At 43.1% G+C, this 18910-nt stretch overlaps 2 protein-coding genes across 3 annotated transcripts; one reads left to right on the top strand and one right to left on the bottom strand.

Moving 5' to 3' along the window:
* Nucleotides 1–371: 371 nt before the first annotated feature.
* LOC117731043 lies at nucleotides 372–2533 on the bottom strand. The gene is made up of 4 exons (XM_034533171.1): nucleotides 2487–2533; nucleotides 1884–2185; nucleotides 1589–1712; nucleotides 372–1395 (listed from the first exon to the last, which is right to left on the bottom strand). The coding sequence occupies exons 2-4, from the start codon at nucleotides 2179–2181 to the stop codon at nucleotides 1020–1022; spliced, it is 798 nt and encodes a 265-aa protein (XP_034389062.1). The 5' UTR covers nucleotides 2182–2185; nucleotides 2487–2533; the 3' UTR covers nucleotides 372–1019.
* A 44-nt stretch (nucleotides 2534–2577) lies between these two features.
* stx18 (syntaxin 18) lies at nucleotides 2578–18649 on the top strand. Of its 2 annotated transcripts, none has more exons than XM_034533704.1 (11): nucleotides 2578–2779; nucleotides 13681–13748; nucleotides 15464–15579; nucleotides 15752–15826; nucleotides 15990–16056; nucleotides 16246–16346; nucleotides 16842–16933; nucleotides 17242–17300; nucleotides 17672–17741; nucleotides 17828–17908; nucleotides 18000–18649. In XM_034533704.1, the coding sequence occupies exons 1-11, from the start codon at nucleotides 2627–2629 to the stop codon at nucleotides 18093–18095; spliced, it is 978 nt and encodes a 325-aa protein (XP_034389595.1). In that variant the 5' UTR covers nucleotides 2578–2626; the 3' UTR covers nucleotides 18096–18649. The 2 variants fall into 2 exon arrangements, with proteins under 2 accessions (XP_034389595.1, XP_034389594.1); XM_034533703.1 differs by having other exon boundaries at nucleotides 15749–15826.
* Nucleotides 18650–18910: the final 261 nt, after the last annotated feature.

Genomic DNA, 18910 nt, shown 5'->3' with positions numbered 1-18910 from the left:
TCCATGAAACATATTTGGATAAAATGCGTTGTTATGCATAGCAGCCTGTCGTATTTGTTGCCGTTGCCTGTGCAGAACATGCAGCGAGCTCAATTAGTGCGTCCGTCCCGTGGTAAGACAAAAGTTAGGAAACTTTAATGCTCCGCTTGACTCCTCACATCAACGGATTGAGAATAATAATTGCAGCCGTGCGCATAACCAAAGTGCCTCAAAAAGCTGCTCTCGTTCCACAGCTGAAGCTTAAAGAGAGTTAACGCTGAGGCGGACGAAAACGAGAGACAGCACTCAGTTGTAACTCAGTCTGGCAAAACACTAACAAAGGAAATGAGCAAACCACACAGCAAATAACAGACTTTTATTCAACACTCCGGGCCCCACTGCTTACATCTGGGTGCCAACTCCAAAATAAACGGATTTATGAGAAATATTACGCACAAATTACTACATTTGTCTAGACAGGACATTATTGTAGCTTTACTTACATTGGCATGACCGAGTTCAGTTTTCATAAATATGTATATTGGTGTATGTCAAACATTTACAGCTTCCAAATTTGCACTTAGGACTAAATGGCATGAATCAGTAAATAAACTACATTTCTCACAGTGTAAAACTATACGTGCGAGTTGCACTCCCCTGCAAGATGAACCATTTATACTTCCTTCAAAGAATAACTTGGATTTCGAGAATTAAAAAAATGTTACAGCTGTAATTCCGCGGTTAAAATAAACACGGTCGTGTCAACTTTTGTTATTGTGTCATTTGTTCTCCTCACACTTGGTTATATTTTAGATATATAGTGTGCGTCTTAGCGATATGGCCCTGAAACAAGGGTCAAACACTCCGAAAGTAAACTGAAATATTCTCAAGCAAATAGTGGGTTTGCATCCGAATGGAACTGCCCGAAAGCAACAATGCTTAGCGGGCCTCTCAAAAACACAGCTGGGAACATTTTATTCTTGAGTAATATTGATTTAATTCAGACTATATTCAGAATCTCTACGACCACTTCAGTCCTTTCAAGGTGCTTCCCTTTGCTTTTTCATCAGCTGGATTTTCAGTGTGTAGTATTCCTCTTGCAGCTTGAGGACTGCCTCTTGTCTTCTTAGCACCGACATTTCCAAATCCATCCGCTCTTGCAGAGTCGTGCAGTGCACGGCGGGTGGAGGAGGAGAGCGGAGAGCATCCAGGTGTTCTGCAGGAGCAGCGAAGCCGGCAGCGTGATGAGCGCTGAAGTGCACCGCCAGGGACTTTGAGACGTCGGTCAAATCAGCCATTTTTTGTTCTACTGGAGAAGCGGGTGGGTCTGGATACGTGGGGAACTCGAGCTCTCTCAGCGCATGTTGGTTTGAGAATCTTTCATCTACTCGGCGCTCATTTCCATCTTCATCACTGCTGAAAAAACAAAAACATAAACGCAGTGAAGTTTGTGAATAACACAAATGTAACTAGGACATTAAGTTGGAAGTGGGAACATACTGAATGTTTGTCTTGTAACAATAATATTTTCAATAAATGACTGTGTATAAAGTTAAGCTTTGTTTCAGTCTAAGCAAATAAAATAACCACCCGAAAAAAAAAGTATCACCTGTTTTGTTGAGCTTCCACCAACTCTGAGATTGAAGCGTCTTCTCTGTCCAGGATGTCTGAGAGGTTCATCACAGACATCACCACTTGAGTCACAGTACTCAACTGTACAACGGACAGGCCTTCTAGAAATGAAGAATCATGTCATGCATTAATGAATAGTAAATACAATACCGTATATTCAACTCAAACAGCGACAATGTGAATTTGCTTATTTCTTCCTCGAGGTTGTCAAAATGTATTTTTCTGCAGCGTAGCACTTGTTTTCTTGCTAACAAGCAGCAGATCCTCCTCACCTGAGAGCCCTTGCCTTCTCTGTCGTTTGATCTCCTCCTTTGACTTTGCCAGCAGATTTTCCCACTTTTTGTTACAGTCAGAAACTGTGCGCTGAATATGTGGAAAGGCGGTGTTGATGGATTGGGCTATTTCCTCCCAGGCTTGTCTTTTTTCCTGTATGGAAACACCAGTGCTGCACTTCCCTCTGATTACATCTTTCCTCTCATCCATTAACTGAGCCAGAAGAAGACACTCCTGGTCGGTCCAGTTCGGTCTCCGCTTCCTGCTGGACATCCCTTCAAGAAGTTGTAGAGGCATTATTCTGGCAATGACAGACACATTTGATTATCTGCACCCAGGTCCCTTGCATCCTTGTAGCGATTGCGTACGGTGCAGAAGATGTAACACGACTAACTGTAACTACACTATTAAACATAACAAGCTTAGTGAAAGGCAAAGCCTTGAATTTAAGTCTTTTTTAACTTAAGTTATTATATTTAAGAGATTTGTATTTTATTTTAAGATTTTCGCGCAACCAAGGTGAAGAGTGTCTCGATTGCAGGTCAGAGCTTTGCAGAATATAAATAATACGAGACGCAACACGTGTCACAGTAAATACTTACTGGTAAAACCTTAAGGTGAAATGTAAGGCTTTCTTCTCCGTCTCAGGGAAAATCCACAATGTCGCAGGACGATGACGTCGCACTTGGTGACGTGTCAGTTTGTTTACAGCGGTCCCTGCTGCTGCTGCTGCTTGACAGACATGGCTGTGGATATAACTTTACTTTTCAAAGCCAGTGTCAAGACGGTGAAAACCCGGAACAAGGCGATAGGAGTCGGCTTTGACTCGCCCAAAGATGAGATCTTCAAGAGGAGCAGACCCAAGAGCGGCTTCTCTCCGAAGGCCAAAGAAGTGGTGAGTGTTTCCTCGAGCTAACTTCAGCTAACTGGGCTAGCATCGAAACGAACTGACTCGACGTGTAATGACAGCGAACAACTGGGCTGTTTTAATGCCAGTGTTACAGGTAGTAGACCTATGAGATGTGTCAATGTTGCTCATGCTACATTGTTACAGGTAGTAGACCTATGAGATGTGTCAATGTTGCTCATGCTACATTGTTACAGGTAGTAGACATATGAGATGTGTCAATGTTGCTCATGCTGCATTGTTACAGGTAGTAGACCTATGACATGTGTCAATGTTGCTCATGCTACATTGTTACAGGTAGTAGACCTATGACATGTGTCAATGTTGCTCATGCTGCATTGTTACAGGTAGTAGACCTATGACATGTGTCAATGTTGCTCATGCTACATTGTTACAGGTAGTAGACCTATGACATGTGTCAATGTTGCTCATGCTACATTGTTACAGGTAGTAGACCTATGAGATGTGTCAATGTTGCTCATGCTACATTGTTACAGGTAGTAGACCTATGACATGTGTCAATGTTGCTCATGCTACATTGTTACAGGTAGTAGACCTATGACATGTGTCAATGTTGCTCATGCTACATTGTTACAGGTAGTAGACCTATGAGATGTGTCAATGTTGCTCATGCTACATTGTTGCATGTAGTAAGCCTATGACATGTGTCAATGTTGCTCATGCTACATTGTTACAGGTAGTAGACCTATGACATGTGTCAATGTTGCTCATGCTACATTGTTACAGGTAGTAGACCTATGACATATGTCAATGTTGCTCATGCTACATTGTTACAGGTAGACCTATGACATGTGTCAATGTTGCTCATGCTACATTGTTGCATGTAGTAAGCCTATGACATGTGTCAATGTTGCTCATGCTACATTGTTACAGGTAGTAGACCCATGACATGTGTCAATGTTGCTCATGCTACATTGTTACAGGTAGTAGACCTATGACATGTGTCAATGTTGCTCATGCTACATTGTTACAGGTAGTAGACCTATGACATGTGTCAATGTTGCTCATGCTACATTGTTACAGGTAGTAGACCCATGACATGTGTCATTGTTGCTCATGCTACATTGTTACAGGTAGTAGACCTATGACATGTGTCAATGTTGCTCATGCTACATTGTTACAGGTAGTAGACCCATGACATGTGTCATTGTTGCTCATGCTACATTGTTACAGGTAGTAGACCTATGACATGTGTCAATGTTGCTCATGCTACATTGTTACAGGTAGTAGACCCATGACATGTGTCATTGTTGCTCATGCTACATTGTTACAGGTAGTAGACCTATGACATGTGTCAATGTTGCTCATGCTACATTGTTACAGGTAGTAGACCTATGACATGTGTCAATGTTGCTCATACTACATTGTTACAGGTAGTAGACCTATGACATGTGTCAATGTTGCTCATACTACATTGTTACAGGTAGTAAGCCTATGACATGTGTCATTGTTGCTCATACTACATTGTTACAGGTAGTAAGCCTATGACATGTGTCATTATTGCTCATGCTACATTGTTACAGGTAGTAGACCTATGACATGTGTCATTGTTGCTCATGCTACATTGTTACAGGTAGTAGACCTATGACATGTGTCAATGTTGCTCATTCTACATTGTTACAGGTAGTAAGCCTATGACATGTGTCATTGTTGCTCATGCTACATTGTTGCATGTAGTAAGCCTATGACATGTGTCAATGTTGCTCATTCTACATTGTTGCATGTAGTAAGCCTATGTCATGTGTCATTGTTGCTCATTCTACATTGTTGCACGTAGTAAGCCTATGGCATGTGTCAATGTTGCTCATTCTACATTGTTGCATGTTGTACGCCTATGACATGTGTCATTGTTGCTCATGCTACATTGTTGCAGGTAGTAAGCCTATGACATGTGTCAATGTTGCTCATTCTACATTGTTGCAGGTAGTAAGCCTATGGCATGTGTCATTGTTGCTCATTCTACATTGTTGCATCAAGTACGCCTATGACATGTGTCATTGTTGCTCATGCTACATTGTTGCATCAAGTACGCCTATGACATGTGTCATTGTTGCTCATGCTACATTGTGGCATGTAGTAAGCCTATGACATGTGTCATTGTTGCTCATTCTACATTGTTGCATCAAGTACGCCTATGACATGTGTCATTGTTGCTCATGCTACATTGTGGCATGTAGTAAGCCTATGACATGTGTCATTGTTGCTCATTCTACATTGTTGCATGTAGTAAGCCTATGACATGTGTCATTGTTGCTCATGCTACATTGTGGCATGTAGTAAGCCTATGACATGTGTCATTGTTGCTCGTGCTACATTGTTGCATGTTGTAAGCCTATGACATGTGTCATTGTTGCTCATTCTACATTGTTGCATGTTGTACGCCTATGACATGTGTCATTGTTGTTTATTCTACATTGTTGCATCAAGTAAGCCTATGACATGTGTCATTGTTGCTCATTCTACATTGTTGCATGTTGTACGCCTATGACGTGTCATTGTTGTTTATTCTACATTGTTGCATCAAGTAAGCCTATGACATGTGTCATTGTTGCTCATTCTACGTTGTTGCATGTTGTACGCCTATGACATGTGTCATTGTTGCTCATTCTACATTGTTGCATGTTGTATGCCTATGACATGTGTCATTGTTGTTTATTCTACATTGTTGCAGGTAGTAAGCCTATGACATGTGTCATTGTTGCTCGTGCTACATTGTTGCATGTTGTAAGCCTATGACATGTGTCATTGTTGTTCATGCTACATTGTTGCATGTAGTAAGCCTATGACATGTGTCATTGTTGTTCATGCTACATTGTTGCATGTAGTAAGCCTATGACATGTGTCATTGTTGTTCATGCTACATTGTTGCATGTAGTAGACCTATGACATGTGTCATTGTTGCTCATTCTACATTTTTGCATGGTGTAAGCCTATGACATGTGTCATTGTTGCTCATGCTACATTGTTGCATGTTGTATGCCTATGACATGTGTCAATGTTGCTCATGCTACATTGTTACAGGTAGTAGACCTATGACGTATCATTGTTGCTCATGCTACATTGTTGCATGTAGTAGACCTATGACATGTGTACAACACTTTAAACAATGTGCACCAGCTGTTTCCACTTATATTTAATTTTCCCAATTTATGTTATTTATTTGATGATATAATACATTAATTACATAATTTCACACGTAATAGCACTTCACTACATTGATGCTAAAATCATACATACATCCAGTATTGCCATAAAGTAGGCATCCGTATTGATTTCAAATTGCTATACACCAATATATAACCTGTCATGGCCTTGTGAATGCAAGCAGAACATGATTTCTATCATAGTATTCATGTTCGAGCCCAGAAACCATAATCATCATAGCTTTATTTTCTCCCTGTGAATGTGTTATTTATCTACTCAAAAGGGAAATTACTTTGCCTCAAAGTGTTTTGCTATAAATCAAAGATGTAATTTGACTGTCGTTCTATGTGTTCAAAACAGACTTCCCACACAGCGGCATTCCTTTGTCCGTCTTTCACTGCGTCTCTCGCTGCCGAGGTTGGAGCATTTGGTCGGCGTTTAATACAAACGTCTGTTTCAAGACGTTTTCACCCTGCAGAGTGCCCACTGTTCTGGCATCGCAGGCAGCAAATGGGGCATCTTACAGTTGGTGTTCGGTCTATTCAACCCATTTGGCACATATTTACATCGTGAGCACATGGGATTCATTTGTCACGTGTTTTGTGTACAGTGCTGCTTGTCTGCATAGCTCATATCTGGACCCACTCACAAAGAATTGAGGCATTGAGTTCAAACAAAAGAAATCCTTACAAAAACTTTAACTTGAGTCAGTGTACTCCCGAAGCAAGCAATCAATTCCAAAATGCCGTCTACTCGACACAGAAAGATAAAGATAACTGAAATAACACGTCACTCTTAAAAGAACACTATTTTTACTCGGACTCCAGGAATGTTCAAATCCTGTCCAGTGTGGGCAGCTCAGGATAAAGTAGTGCTCTGCTTGAGATCTGGGAAGACAAAAGCTAAGTTGTTTGAAAAGAAAATACTAATCGCATTGGGGCCAAACTGGCCAGACGCGGCAGTTTTATGCCCAGAATATTTTGTGCCAACTGTCAGGTCCGAGCGCCGCTGCTTCCCAAACATTGACGAGCCGAGATTCTGGGCTTTGAACCGACCCAGAAAATTGCCCAATGAGAACGAGACTACTTATAAAACTAGCGAAGAGCGCTCTCCTCACTCTATTTAGATTGAAAAGACATGGCGAGCACCTCCGTTAAAAGACTGGCATACAATTTCACATGGCTTGAAAATATATTTGTGGGAAAAAAAATAGTTTGAACCTTGACCCGGGCCGGTATTGGTGTTTAATTAGTTGTTGAAAACATCTCGCATGTTATTCTTCCATCGAGGTACGCAGACATCATCAATGGCTGGCAGTAGGTAATGGATCATTGGGAACTCCAAGGCTTCGCTCCATGTCAGGAGAGTTGATCCTCCGCCAGAAGTTCTTGGCCTGACATGAATATCGTACACATCGTAACACAAACCTCTTCAAAGGCACCTTGAAGAACCACTTTACGTTTCCCTCGGGGAGTCGGGACGTTAAGTTGTACCTGATGTCTCCGACCATCAAGTCTGAGGCCGACGTGAGCCCGGTCGCAGCAGCGCTGCACAACTGGCTTTTTGTTATGTTCTGTTACATTGATATTAGAAATGGTGGTTTAATAAAAGCAGTGGTGCTGATTCAAAGAAACCCAAACCCATCCTGTGGTGCCCCCCCCCCCCCCCCCCCCCCCCCCCCCCGTCCCTCACGCTGCAGATCTAATCTCAAACCATCTCGGCGAAGCAGCGTTTGTAGACATTGAAATTGCGAGCTTGGAATGTCCTGACTGCGAACAGTTATGTCGTGGTTTTCAGCCACAACTGAACTATCAATTCTTTTCTGCGCAGACGGACGTAGGCGGCGTTTTCTCGTGTGCAAGTCCCCTCTTCACATGTACGATTCCATAAACACGCTGCAATAACATTTTCTTTCGGCTCTCGGGACAACTTCTCGGGGAAAGCCGATCCTCCCAAGAGCCAGTGATTAAAGGTGGAAGATCAAAAACAGAGAAAATATTAAATTAGGTCCCCAGTAACAATGTTGACGGCCCGGCACCTTAATGCACAACAGATGTGGGTGCCCTTCGAGACATGCATAACTCTCCAAGTTCCCACTGAAGCTTGACAAAAATAGAAGGAAAACATCAAAGTTGACAAACACACAGTGGTCCTCTAAGTCTCAAAGAGCAGGACATTTAGCATCTTTCAAGGCAACAAAAAGAGTGCTTGATTGACTAATAAGAGGGCCAGTGTTTAGTTCGGTGGGGGGGATCTTTTTTACCTCGTAGGGGTCGGTTTGGGGCACTGTGATCTCCATTTCACCGCTCGCCTCGTCTCTCTCCGCAGCACGCTGCCCTTCTCCACTTTAAATGGAGCGGGTCACTTTTAAAATTGGTAAATTGTGTGTAGAAAATAGTGCTCGGCTCCCCACTGTGCCTTCGGTATTGATATTCCAAAATTGGCTCCTTCTCACAGTGTTTTCTTAGAAACCCTGAATAGCGTGGCCATCGGCCAGCACTTAAAAGTATGTTGCTGATGGGGGGGGGGGGCTCTGGGACAACTTCACATTTAAATAGTATGCTTATATATATTCTCAAAACATCTCGGTTAGAATCTGGTTTACTTCATATTTTTGTTAGTGATGATCAAGTTTCCGAGTCCAAAAGTTATTTTTTTGTTCCCATTTGGGATTTCATCAAAGTTATGTTTTGGACGATATGGCCCCAAAATAAACTGTCAGGTTACAAACATGAACGTCAACTATTTCCCCAACGATATAGATTGGGATATGTTAAATCTGCAAAGATATCGAGCACACTTTTAAATGGTTTGTCGGATCACTTTTTTATGATTCTATTGACGATTCTGTCATGAATAAAGTGTGAAAATCTGTGATAAAATAAATGATAAAATCTGTGATCCTGTATTAATCCCACAGGGGGGGCACATTTGCATTATTATAGCAGCTAAAGGGAATAATGTAAGACGGGCAGCAGGAAAAAAACCAAGTTAACAATAAATATACAGTATACAACTATTAGAATTGTAGACTGAATGGTTGACTTAATGTAATATGTTGATATTGCACAGTATTGACATAATTTGTCCGTTTGTGGTGTTGCACCCTGACGGCAGCCCGTTGCTAAAGGGTGCTGTTAGGGTGTCACACTAGTGTTAGGGTGCCCCCACACCCCCAGCCGGCCCGTCGGCCCATTTGTCTTGAAACATTTTGTCAGGCTTCTACTCAAATAAAAGTTATTGCCGGTCAAGTTACAAAGTTTAAACATTAAAGCCTACGTCCTGCCGCCAAAATTGACCAACGTGAATATTTATAAAATAGCTGTACAAATGTCCAATAAGTATTTCAGGGTGTAAAAAAAAAAAGATCCTGACTCTTGTTATATTGTCGTTAAGTCTGATTTATATTTCTAACTCCGTGGAAGTGTGCAATCTATAATTTGATAAAACTTCTGCAGGTAAAAAGCGTGGTAATCTTTCCAACCCCAAACCTCTTAAGGAGTCACAAACTTGGCCCTGGGGTCAAACGGTCGTCACGGCTGTCAGAGCACTCTGCTCTGCTTCAGCCACGGGGAGGCACCCCCCCCCCCCCCCAGAGGAATGGGCCGCTAAACGCTCTCTTTACCAGGCGGCCTAATCTCTGCTCTGTTTTCCAATGAAAGCCGGGCAAATTGAATCTGGAGGCGTCCCGTCGAGGCACCGAGCACGAGCTTGATTTTGGTTTTGGTTTTTTCGCCGCGTGCAAAAAAAATAAAAATGAGTCTTGCAGTGAGTCGTAAAAAATTCAAAATAAAATAGGAAAGAGTGGGGAAATGCAGATTCACAGATGTGCGTCAAACTCTAAATCATCATAATATGGGCACCAGACACTCCGCAGACTAAATGGACGAGGCTCAAACATTTAAACATTTAAACGTGCAGGACGACTGAAGCGGCAGCTGTTGACGCTTTCTTTCTGAAGAATGCTGTCGAGCTTTGTTATTGCGCAATCTGACGTTATTGTGATTTACAGTCTCTGAAATCCGACCAATGGAGTGACAGCAGGCGGCAGACTGGACCCGAACCACGAAAACCACAACAGATGTGTGACTCGCTGTTGTTTTTGTTCTAGATTGTTAGTACGGTATTGATTATGTCATTTCACATTTATGTTTAATATATAGCATTTACATTATTGTTACAGCTCGTCATCCAACGCAGCAGCAATATCTGTCGTTTCTCCATTCACGGCCTCACATGGCTTCATTCAAATCAATCACTGTATCAGAGGCGTTTCCACACGCTCAATTTCTCTGGTTTTTGTCTTCAGAGCAGCTGTCGCTTTCTCACTTTTGACATTTCGAGTCGAGGGTGGAAGAATGTTTTATTGTACATGTATTTTAATTTAAAGCTACTTTTGAAGTTCTTTAACTTTAGTGTCAGTTGTTGCCCATTATTAGGAATTATTATTTTATTCTAAATTAGAGGGATCATGACTACACAATATCCATATTTATTTATTGGTATATTTAATATAATCATTTTTAAAAAGGTTTATAAAGATTAAGAAAATACAGCAACGCTGAAACAACCCCATTGACTTGCAGCTCTGCAGGAGACGCAAATCAAAGATGTGATTTCAGATTTTATATTTTAAAAGTTAAAGTGTGTGTGTGTGTGCGTGTGTGTGTGTGTGTGTGTGTATTTTGGAGCTAATCAGTCCCTGTATATTGCGGTTACAACAATAATGCTGCTAGATGGAGACGCTGAGCGAGAGGAAGGGAGGGAGTTTGTTTATTTACCTGATAAATAAGACGGTAAAACATTGCCTGATTATTAACAAACATTTCTAGTATTCCATAAATAAAGATTCATTCTTTTTTTTCTTGCTTCTTAAAGACGTTCAATTCGTTGTAAACAAGAGTTTAAAGAGACATGACACAATTATTCTGTTGCCTCTGTTTCATACTCATTACAACATATGATGCGTTTGCTTATTATTATTTTTTTTAAGTTGACATTTTGTATCCATCAAAAATTAACCAACACCAGGACTGCATACACACACGTGCTGCTTCCAAACACTGTAGTACTACTTTATTAAATCCAAAAAGGGCCAAAGACTCATGAATAATCTTTAAAAGTCTTCTTTGATGGCACTTTTGTGTTTGTTTATGGAGCTGACTAAAGCGTTCATACTGGGAGAAGACACAACTAAACCCATTACGGAGTCAGACATAAACATGATAATAAAATCCGCATGTGGCCGAGGCTTCTCCAGTGAAGCGTCCTCTCTCTCCAGCGGGCCCACATACCCAAACACAACAGAGCCCGGCGTCAGCGGGGATCGCCCTCGGTCAGGACTCAGAGGGTCTTAGACCACGACCATCATCAAACTCTTGTCAGTTACCTGGACTTAACCAAACAGAGAGCCGTCCGGGCTCTCGGAGAAATCTGCCCTGCTAAGCCGTTTCTCTCTTTTCTCCCTTCGTAATAATCCCCCCTGATAGTTTGTTTGGGCTCAATCGGGGCTGCGGGGGAACGGAGAAAGTGAGGAGGTAAAGTGGGGGTCTTTGATGATGACGAGATTAGATGTAGCCCGGCAGACTGTCTCCTCCTGCCGTCGCTGCGAGCTCTGCCTCACGCACACACACACACGCACACCAGTTGCACGTATTCACACGCATACACACTAGCATAGAGCTGCATACACACACACACACACACATATATAGGCTGAGCCGCATGCACAAGGCCACCCCCTTCCTCATTGTTGAGGAATTACTTGCTCTTTAGGGTCTTAAGTTACAAGAGCAATTGATCCCTCTGACCCCCTGCAAACCCTTGAGGTTGTGCTGGGAATCCGAGCTCCAATGTATACACACAGGAGACAGCTCAACCCCCAGAGCAGCACTCTTGACACTCCCCGGCACCCCCCACGGGCACGCACGCACGCACACAACGCACTCTTTTCTTTTGTCCGGCGGCCCAATGCTGTGGATCTAGCACCCCCTGCAGGTCAAAAGCTGCAGTGCAGCGGACTGAGTTCTGCAGGCAAATAAATGTGTGTTGTACATAAACAACATTTTTTTAAAAGGCCAGATTGATAAATGGGAGCATGAAATATAGTGTCTAGTAAAAGATAAATAAGCCATGCACATGTTATGCAAGTTTCACGTAAAATGTATTGTTTTCTCCGGCGCACAAACAAAAGAAACACGACTTTTAAAACAATAGAGCCTTTTCCTTGTTTGCCATTTTTTGCTTAAAAATGACTCATCTAAATAGTTGTCAATACATTTGATTAATCGACTGATGATCACATTAAATACTTCAGATTAGATTTGAGTGTTTCATCTTGGAGGTGAGATAAAATATAAATGAAGAGGAGGAGGATGAAAGAAGAACATACTAAGAGGCCACAACTTACCACATTTCTCAATGAAACATCTGATTGGTTATTTGTCTCCACTAAGACACATATTGAAATGGCTGAATGCATAATAAACATATTACTAACTTTGTTTATTAAACAAAAGAAGATGACAGTTGTTTCTCATTTGTGTTGCACGACTGCAGTTTTATAAAACAATTAAAAAAACTCTCAATCCTGCAGGAGTTTAAAGTCCCTCATTCACTGAGACACTCTACATAATGGGTCATGTTTTGAAGGACTTTGAACCATAATAAAGGTTCTCTTCTCCCCTGAACCGCCCTCCTGAGCTCAACTGCTCTCAACAACAATTAACTCTTGACCTCAAATAATTATTACAGGGGTCGGCTTGCCTCAGCAGCCCTTTCCTGGGTCGGTGACACTGGAAGAAGACGGAGTTCTGGCTCTCTAACTAACTGCTCAGCCCTGTTGGTCTCGACACCTTCTCCCTGCGTCAAGAAAAACGTGTCATTTCAAAAAAAATAAATACAAGCGATGCGAGGAATGAATGTTTTGGAGACGTGGTTGGGACGCCCCCCCCCCCTCCCCCCCTTTCAGCCGAGGCAATTTGATAATTGAGGTTGTTAGAGTGGAGAGAAAAAAAAAGCCGATGGCTGCAGACAGAGATGTTATGCTATCAGAATAATCTGTCTGTCACAGTCCAACTCATTGTGTCATGTTTCAATCCTCAGCCTGTCTCAGTTCGGTCTTCCTTCTGGACCCGACAGAGCCGGCCTGTGTGCTCACTCACACCCGCTCGCTGTGGACGGGGAAGCAATTTGGTCTTTTTAAAAAAAAATAATATTTGACCGAATTACAGGAGCAAATACTGGATTGAACCAAGTTTCCTCTGGTTTGCCTGTGCGCACACACACACACACACACACACACACACACACACACACACACACACACACACACACACACACGCGGGCATTTTCTCTGTGATGAACAGCAACGGATCATGAATTTAAAGCCTATTAGAGAAGCTCTGTCGGCCGCTCGTGGTTTTATTCATGAGGGCCGTTTGACGAGGAAATTGCAGTTTTTTTTTTTTTTTTTTGCATGTCTCTGACTTGATGAGTCCAAAGCAAATATTGGAATTCACAGAGACGGACGGACATCGGTCGCCTGTCACGTCCAATGAATACAAAACTCTACTTTTATACTCTGGCTCTGGTCTGAGTTGGGAGGAAATAGTTTCCTGGTACGAGCCCCAACAAACTGTTCCTTAAGCCGCGTTGACGCAACCGAGGTGTTGCGTTCAAAGACACTCGTCCAGTAATGCCTTGTTCTCACTTTGTCTTGGCAGATCTCGAACATCACCAAGCTCAAAGACTTTCTGCTGCAACACAGGAAAGATTATGTGAGCGCCGGAAGGTAAGCCACGCCGAACAGAGCGATCATCAACAACAACAACAACAACAACAGCAACAACAGCAGCAGCTGGGGGAAAAGCCTTTGAGGCTGCAGGGAGACAAACACTTTGAGTCAATTCAGAGAAGGTCAGGAGTCAGGGCCGTGTGTGTGTGTGTGTGTGTGTGTGTGTGTGTGTGTGTGTGTGTGTGTGTGTGTGTGTGTGTGTGTGTGTGTGTGTGTGTGTGTGTGTGTGTGTGTGTGTGTGTGTGTGTGTGTGTGTGTGTGCGCTGGCTCAGCAGCGGGTAGGGTGGTCCGCAGTCTCCAGTCTAATTGTCTGGAATAATTGAGCTGCAGGGGAAGAACAAATCACGCCCTGGGACTAATCCGGGCCTCGCTCCCTCCAATGCCCCCCCTGTGTTCTGGAGGTGTGGGTGTGTGAAGCGGCCCCTGTTTTGTTGATAAAGCCTCAGCAGAACCAATTAACTAAACCTCAGGGAAGTCAACGGGTGGAGTGCAGCCGTATTTAGTGGTGGGAAAATCCATCCAGAGACCATCGGCGGTGGCATCTCGTCTGCGGCCGTTCCCGTCGTCACGGGTTCTGATCGACGTCCGGTTCCCTCCTCACTTTGACTTCGCCCCCAGAATGATGAAACCCTATGGAATAATCATAATAACTCATGAAACCCTATGGAATAATCATAATAACTCATGAAACCCTATGGAATAATCATAATAACTCATGAAACCCTATGGATTAATCATAATAACTCATGAAACCCTATAGAATAATCATAATAACTCATGAAACCCTATGGAATAATCATAATAACTCATGAAACCCTATGGAATAATCATAATAACTCATGAAACCCTATGGATTAATCATAATAACTCTTGAAACCCTATGGAATAATCATAATAATGAAGTTATCAGTGTATCTTACCGTGAATATATAAAGGATGATTTATTTAGGAGGAATGATTATCTTCATTATCAATTAATCTATTAGTTATATGTATCTATAAGATGTGTCTGTAAGATGTCAGAAAATAGACCAACAGTTCAATTCAAAAAGTTTATGGAGATGTAAATAAGAAACTGTTGAAAAAAATGACTTAAAATCTCTTTTTTAATGTTTATCCTGTGTTTTACACTTCTTGTTCTAAATATGTAAAACTGAAATGAGCATCATCTAGAAATCTGCACATGTAATGTCTGTAAATGTCTAATTTATGCGTACTATCAATTAAAAAAAAAGAAAAGAAAAGACTTAAACGATTGGTTAATCATCTAAATGGTTGAGTAATTTTCAGACAATCAGTTTCATGCGTATCGATCCATAATTCAAGTTCTTACTTTTTGCACGAATGAGTTTTGTTAAATCAATCAGTCATTCAAAATCCATCTTTCCACCAGAAAAGATCGTCCCTGTGTCCACATGTTTGTTCTTCAAGCGTGTCGTCGTGTCTCAGACGTCCACCAGGGGGCGACAGTGAGTCTTTACACTGGTGGTCCTTTCTGTAATAATGAATCCTCACATAATAAAACATGATTTCAGCTGAATGGAGAAACCCGTAAATTGTTCAGAGGTGGGCCCGCGCTTGCCCCAGTGCATCATGGGATTGGTCTCTGTTCTACATCTGCGCTCTGGACAGTCTTTGTTTGGATATCATTCAAACGTTGAGCTTTTGAAACATGCCCACAAAGCATTTGACTGTTCTTGTGTATTTCACAGCCTCATCTCGTCCGATCTGACCCGCATGACGGACAACGAACGAGACCAGATCGACCAGGACGCTCAGATCTTCATGAGGACCTGCTCGGAGGCCATCAAGCAGCTACGCAATGAAGGTGCACGCTTGTTTTTACCGTGAGGCACGTGAACTAGTTCAGAGATGTCAGTGGAAACGTAAAGTAGGCTTACAGGTGATGGTTTTGTCTCGCGGGGACGTTCAAAACATGAGCAGGTGGCACATGGTTTTTGTGTCTGTAAAAAGATAACGTTTTGTTGTCACAACAGCAGAGAAGCAGGTGACATCGGCCCAGTTAAGGAAGCACAGAGGGGCCGTGCTGGACCTCATTGAAGTATATCTGAGAGGTGAGTTAATGCATCCATTTGGTTGTCTTTAGGACGTTTATTGTGTGCATGAGCCCAGCTGGTCCCACTGGTTTCAACTGCCGTACACACACACACACACACACACACACTGCATGCCTGAAATCACTAAACCAACCGCATGTGTACCTTGTTTGTTTTGAAGGAGTCTGTAAGCTGTACTCTGAACAGAGGGCGATCCGAGTCAAGAGAACGGTGGACAAGAAGAGGCTGTGAGTACAACGCACGCCTCATCCACAACATGTGTTATTCACTGTGATTCACGTGAGCCTGTGCTCTGTGTGTGTGTGTGTGTGTGTGTGTGTGTGTGTGTGTGTGTGTGTGTGTGTGTGTGTGTGTGTGTGTGTGTGTGTGTGTGTGTGTGTGTGTGTGTGTGTGTGTGTGTGTGTGTGTGTGTTCAGGTCGAGGCTGGAGCCGGAGCACCGCAGTAAGGTGCAGAAGACGCCGCCGGGGGTGATGGTGGCGCCCCCACCGGAGAAGACTGTCAAGGAGGAAAGTCCTGGTGAGTCCCTGAGACACCGGGCTCTGTTTCTGAGGCTGCACACACCGCCCTGCTACCCCGTGTCACCGCCATACTCCAATAGTTAAATGCACAAAAATGCAGATTTTTTTCTTGTGCACGACATTTAAAATTAAATTTAAAAAAGAACATGGGACGTGTGATGGAAACGGAGGCTAAACACAGTTGAACCAGTAGATGCGCTGGGTGAGGGACCGTCTGCAACTCTCTTTCCACGGTTTGGAGGAGCTTCCCTTCGATCTTTCATCTGCAGGGTCCGTGCTGCAGCGCTGCACCGTTAAGCCTGATGATGCATTGTGGGTACTTGATTAAAGCACGACCAGTAACTCTTAATATGCATGTTTATACAGTCCCAACCATCAGGTGCTGGGATATTGGTCTAATGTATGTTGGAAACAAACGGAAGGCTGCAGACGAAATTATTTTAAATTGCATTAATGCTTTGCTACATCTATTTTCCTGCTCCTGCTCCTGCAGAGAAGAGTGTGTTGGAGGTCCCGGACAACCCCGTGAACCTGTGGGACGAGGGCCGGACGGAGGACGAGCTCTCTCCTGAGGAGGTCCAGATGGTGAGGCACCATCGCTGCTCATAATGTCACACGTTGTATGGAGATTGGAGCGATTCGTGCATGTCTCGTGAAAGTACAGCTATACTTAGACAGGAACTTTATTTATAAATTATATTATATCTAATTTGGACCTTTATGAATTAGCCAATTCAGCTAATGTATCTTTTTTCCAGAGGTTCGTATATATATATATTCATATAGGTGTGCAGCATATTTTAACTTGTAACTGCCACATGTCGTGTTTTAAATGTAACTAGATGGCAGAAACAGTTGATGAAGGTGTGTGAATATTGTGTGTTTCTGTGTAGTTTGAGCAGGAGAACCAGCGGTTGGTGAGTGAGATGAACAGCCTGGTGGACGAAGTGAGGTGAGTCCCAACTCGTCCATGACCAGAGGACGTCAGGGGGGGGGAAGTGAGGGGTGAAAAGATGCTCTGGTGGGGATTCAGAGATCCATCTTGTGTGAATGTGTTACGCAATCCCCTCCCATTAATCACACTGCACTTATTTATAATGCCGGGTCAGCGAGGAAGCAATTATGTGAAATAGCACATGTCCATCCATGCAGGATGAAAGTGACCCGAGGACAGGTGTGAGCCAGAGAAAAGTGGCTTGCTTGTTCCACACGGGACACAAAGTGCATGCCCCTGTAACACCGATGCCCTCTGAAAGGGCTTAAATATGCTCGGCGCTCCATTTTCACGGGATATTTCTTGCATTTCTTTTTGTGCATTTTCAGGCAAATCGAGGGGAAGGTGGTGGAGATCTCTCGCCTGCAAGAGATCTTTGCTGAGAAAGTCCTGCAACAAGTGAGCTCCGTTCATTCCCTTCACTCGGAGACCCGAATTCTGAGGAGAGGTTCGTGTTAAACCCGTCTGTCCGGTTCACTTGACAGGAAACGGAGATCGGCAGCATTCACCAGCTGGTCGTTGGCGCTACGGAAAACGTCAAAGAAGGCAACGAGGATATACGAGAGGTAGCGGCACGCCTCTATTGAGCATGTGGCATTCAAACGTTATTATGAAGTCTATTGTGTTCGTGTTCATCATCTTTGTTCATTTCTCAAGGCGATCAAAAACAACGCCGGCTTCCGGGTGTGGATCCTGTTCTTCCTGGTCATGTGCTCCTTCTCGCTGCTCTTCCTGGACTGGTACGACAGCTAACGCCACGACAGCTAACGGTACGACAGCTAACGCCACGACAGCTAACGCCACGAGGCGGCGTGGACTCCGAACCCGACAGGAAACCTTCTGGCTCGCGAAGAGCTGACGACCACACTGGACTGAATGTGCATGCTGCAGCTGGAGCCACGTGCCCCTTGAGAGGAGTCGTGGCCGTTGCCCCTGACGCTAACTATCTAACAGTGTTTTGTCCAGTGCTTTCAGGGAGTCGATGTTTAAAAGCCCTTTTATGGAGGCAGTGTATCCACTTTTAAGTGTGCTTATAGCCGGACACTCTTCACCACTAAAAGCACCGACGACGGTTTGATTGGCAGCAACGATTCTCGTCTGTCTGACTGAAGAAAACATTAATTTCTGAACCGACGAAGAGACACTGTTCAGACTAGCTGTCTCGTGTACACTATTTAAATAGATTATACATGCGTGTACCTCAATGACACATTAATTGTGGGCTGCAGATGAAGGTTATTGGATATCCATCGCAGCGTAACTGTACTGACACACCATTCACATTCTAGTAAAACTGAGCAGTGGAATGTTTTGTCTCCTTTCTTTACTTCAGGGTATTAATTCATAACAGTTAATGCCTTTCATATTCACGAGAAGCTTTGAGATGAGCAGCAGAGAGGCTCCATGTGCCTCCTGATATTCATGCTAATCTGTTTATTGGGATTATTTCCCAGTTACAGCGCTGACAACGGAGCTTTTAACGTATTTATTTAATATTTATTATCACCGACGAGATGTAATAATTCATGAAAATGTTCTTATTCATATATATATATATATATATATAT

This window comes from Cyclopterus lumpus, chromosome 5 (assembly GCF_009769545.1).
Source record: "Cyclopterus lumpus isolate fCycLum1 chromosome 5, fCycLum1.pri, whole genome shotgun sequence".
Taxonomy (NCBI): Eukaryota; Metazoa; Chordata; class Actinopteri; order Perciformes; family Cyclopteridae; genus Cyclopterus; species Cyclopterus lumpus.
This window is presented reverse-complemented; position numbering and strand designations above follow the sequence as displayed.

Excerpts from the sequence above, each read along its gene's own strand:
- LOC117731043 (XM_034533171.1), bottom strand. The coding sequence starts at position 2,181 with ATGCCTCTACAACTTCTTGAAGGGATGTCCAGCAGGAAGCGGAGACCG. Across the intron at positions 1,713-1,883 it reads GAGAAGGCAAGGGCTCTCAG|AAGGCCTGTCCGTTGTACAG; the intron begins GTGAGGAGGATC and ends CTTCATTTCTAG. Across the intron at positions 1,396-1,588 it reads GTGGAAGCTCAACAAAACAG|CAGTGATGAAGATGGAAATG; the intron begins GTGATACTTTTT and ends TTGTTTTTTCAG.
- stx18 (XM_034533703.1), top strand. The coding sequence starts at position 2,627 with ATGGCTGTGGATATAACTTTACTTTTCAAAGCCAGTGTCAAGACGGTG. Across the intron at positions 2,780-13,680 it reads CTCCGAAGGCCAAAGAAGTG|ATCTCGAACATCACCAAGCT; the intron begins GTGAGTGTTTCC and ends TTGTCTTGGCAG. Across the intron at positions 13,749-15,463 it reads GATTATGTGAGCGCCGGAAG|CCTCATCTCGTCCGATCTGA; the intron begins GTAAGCCACGCC and ends TGTATTTCACAG.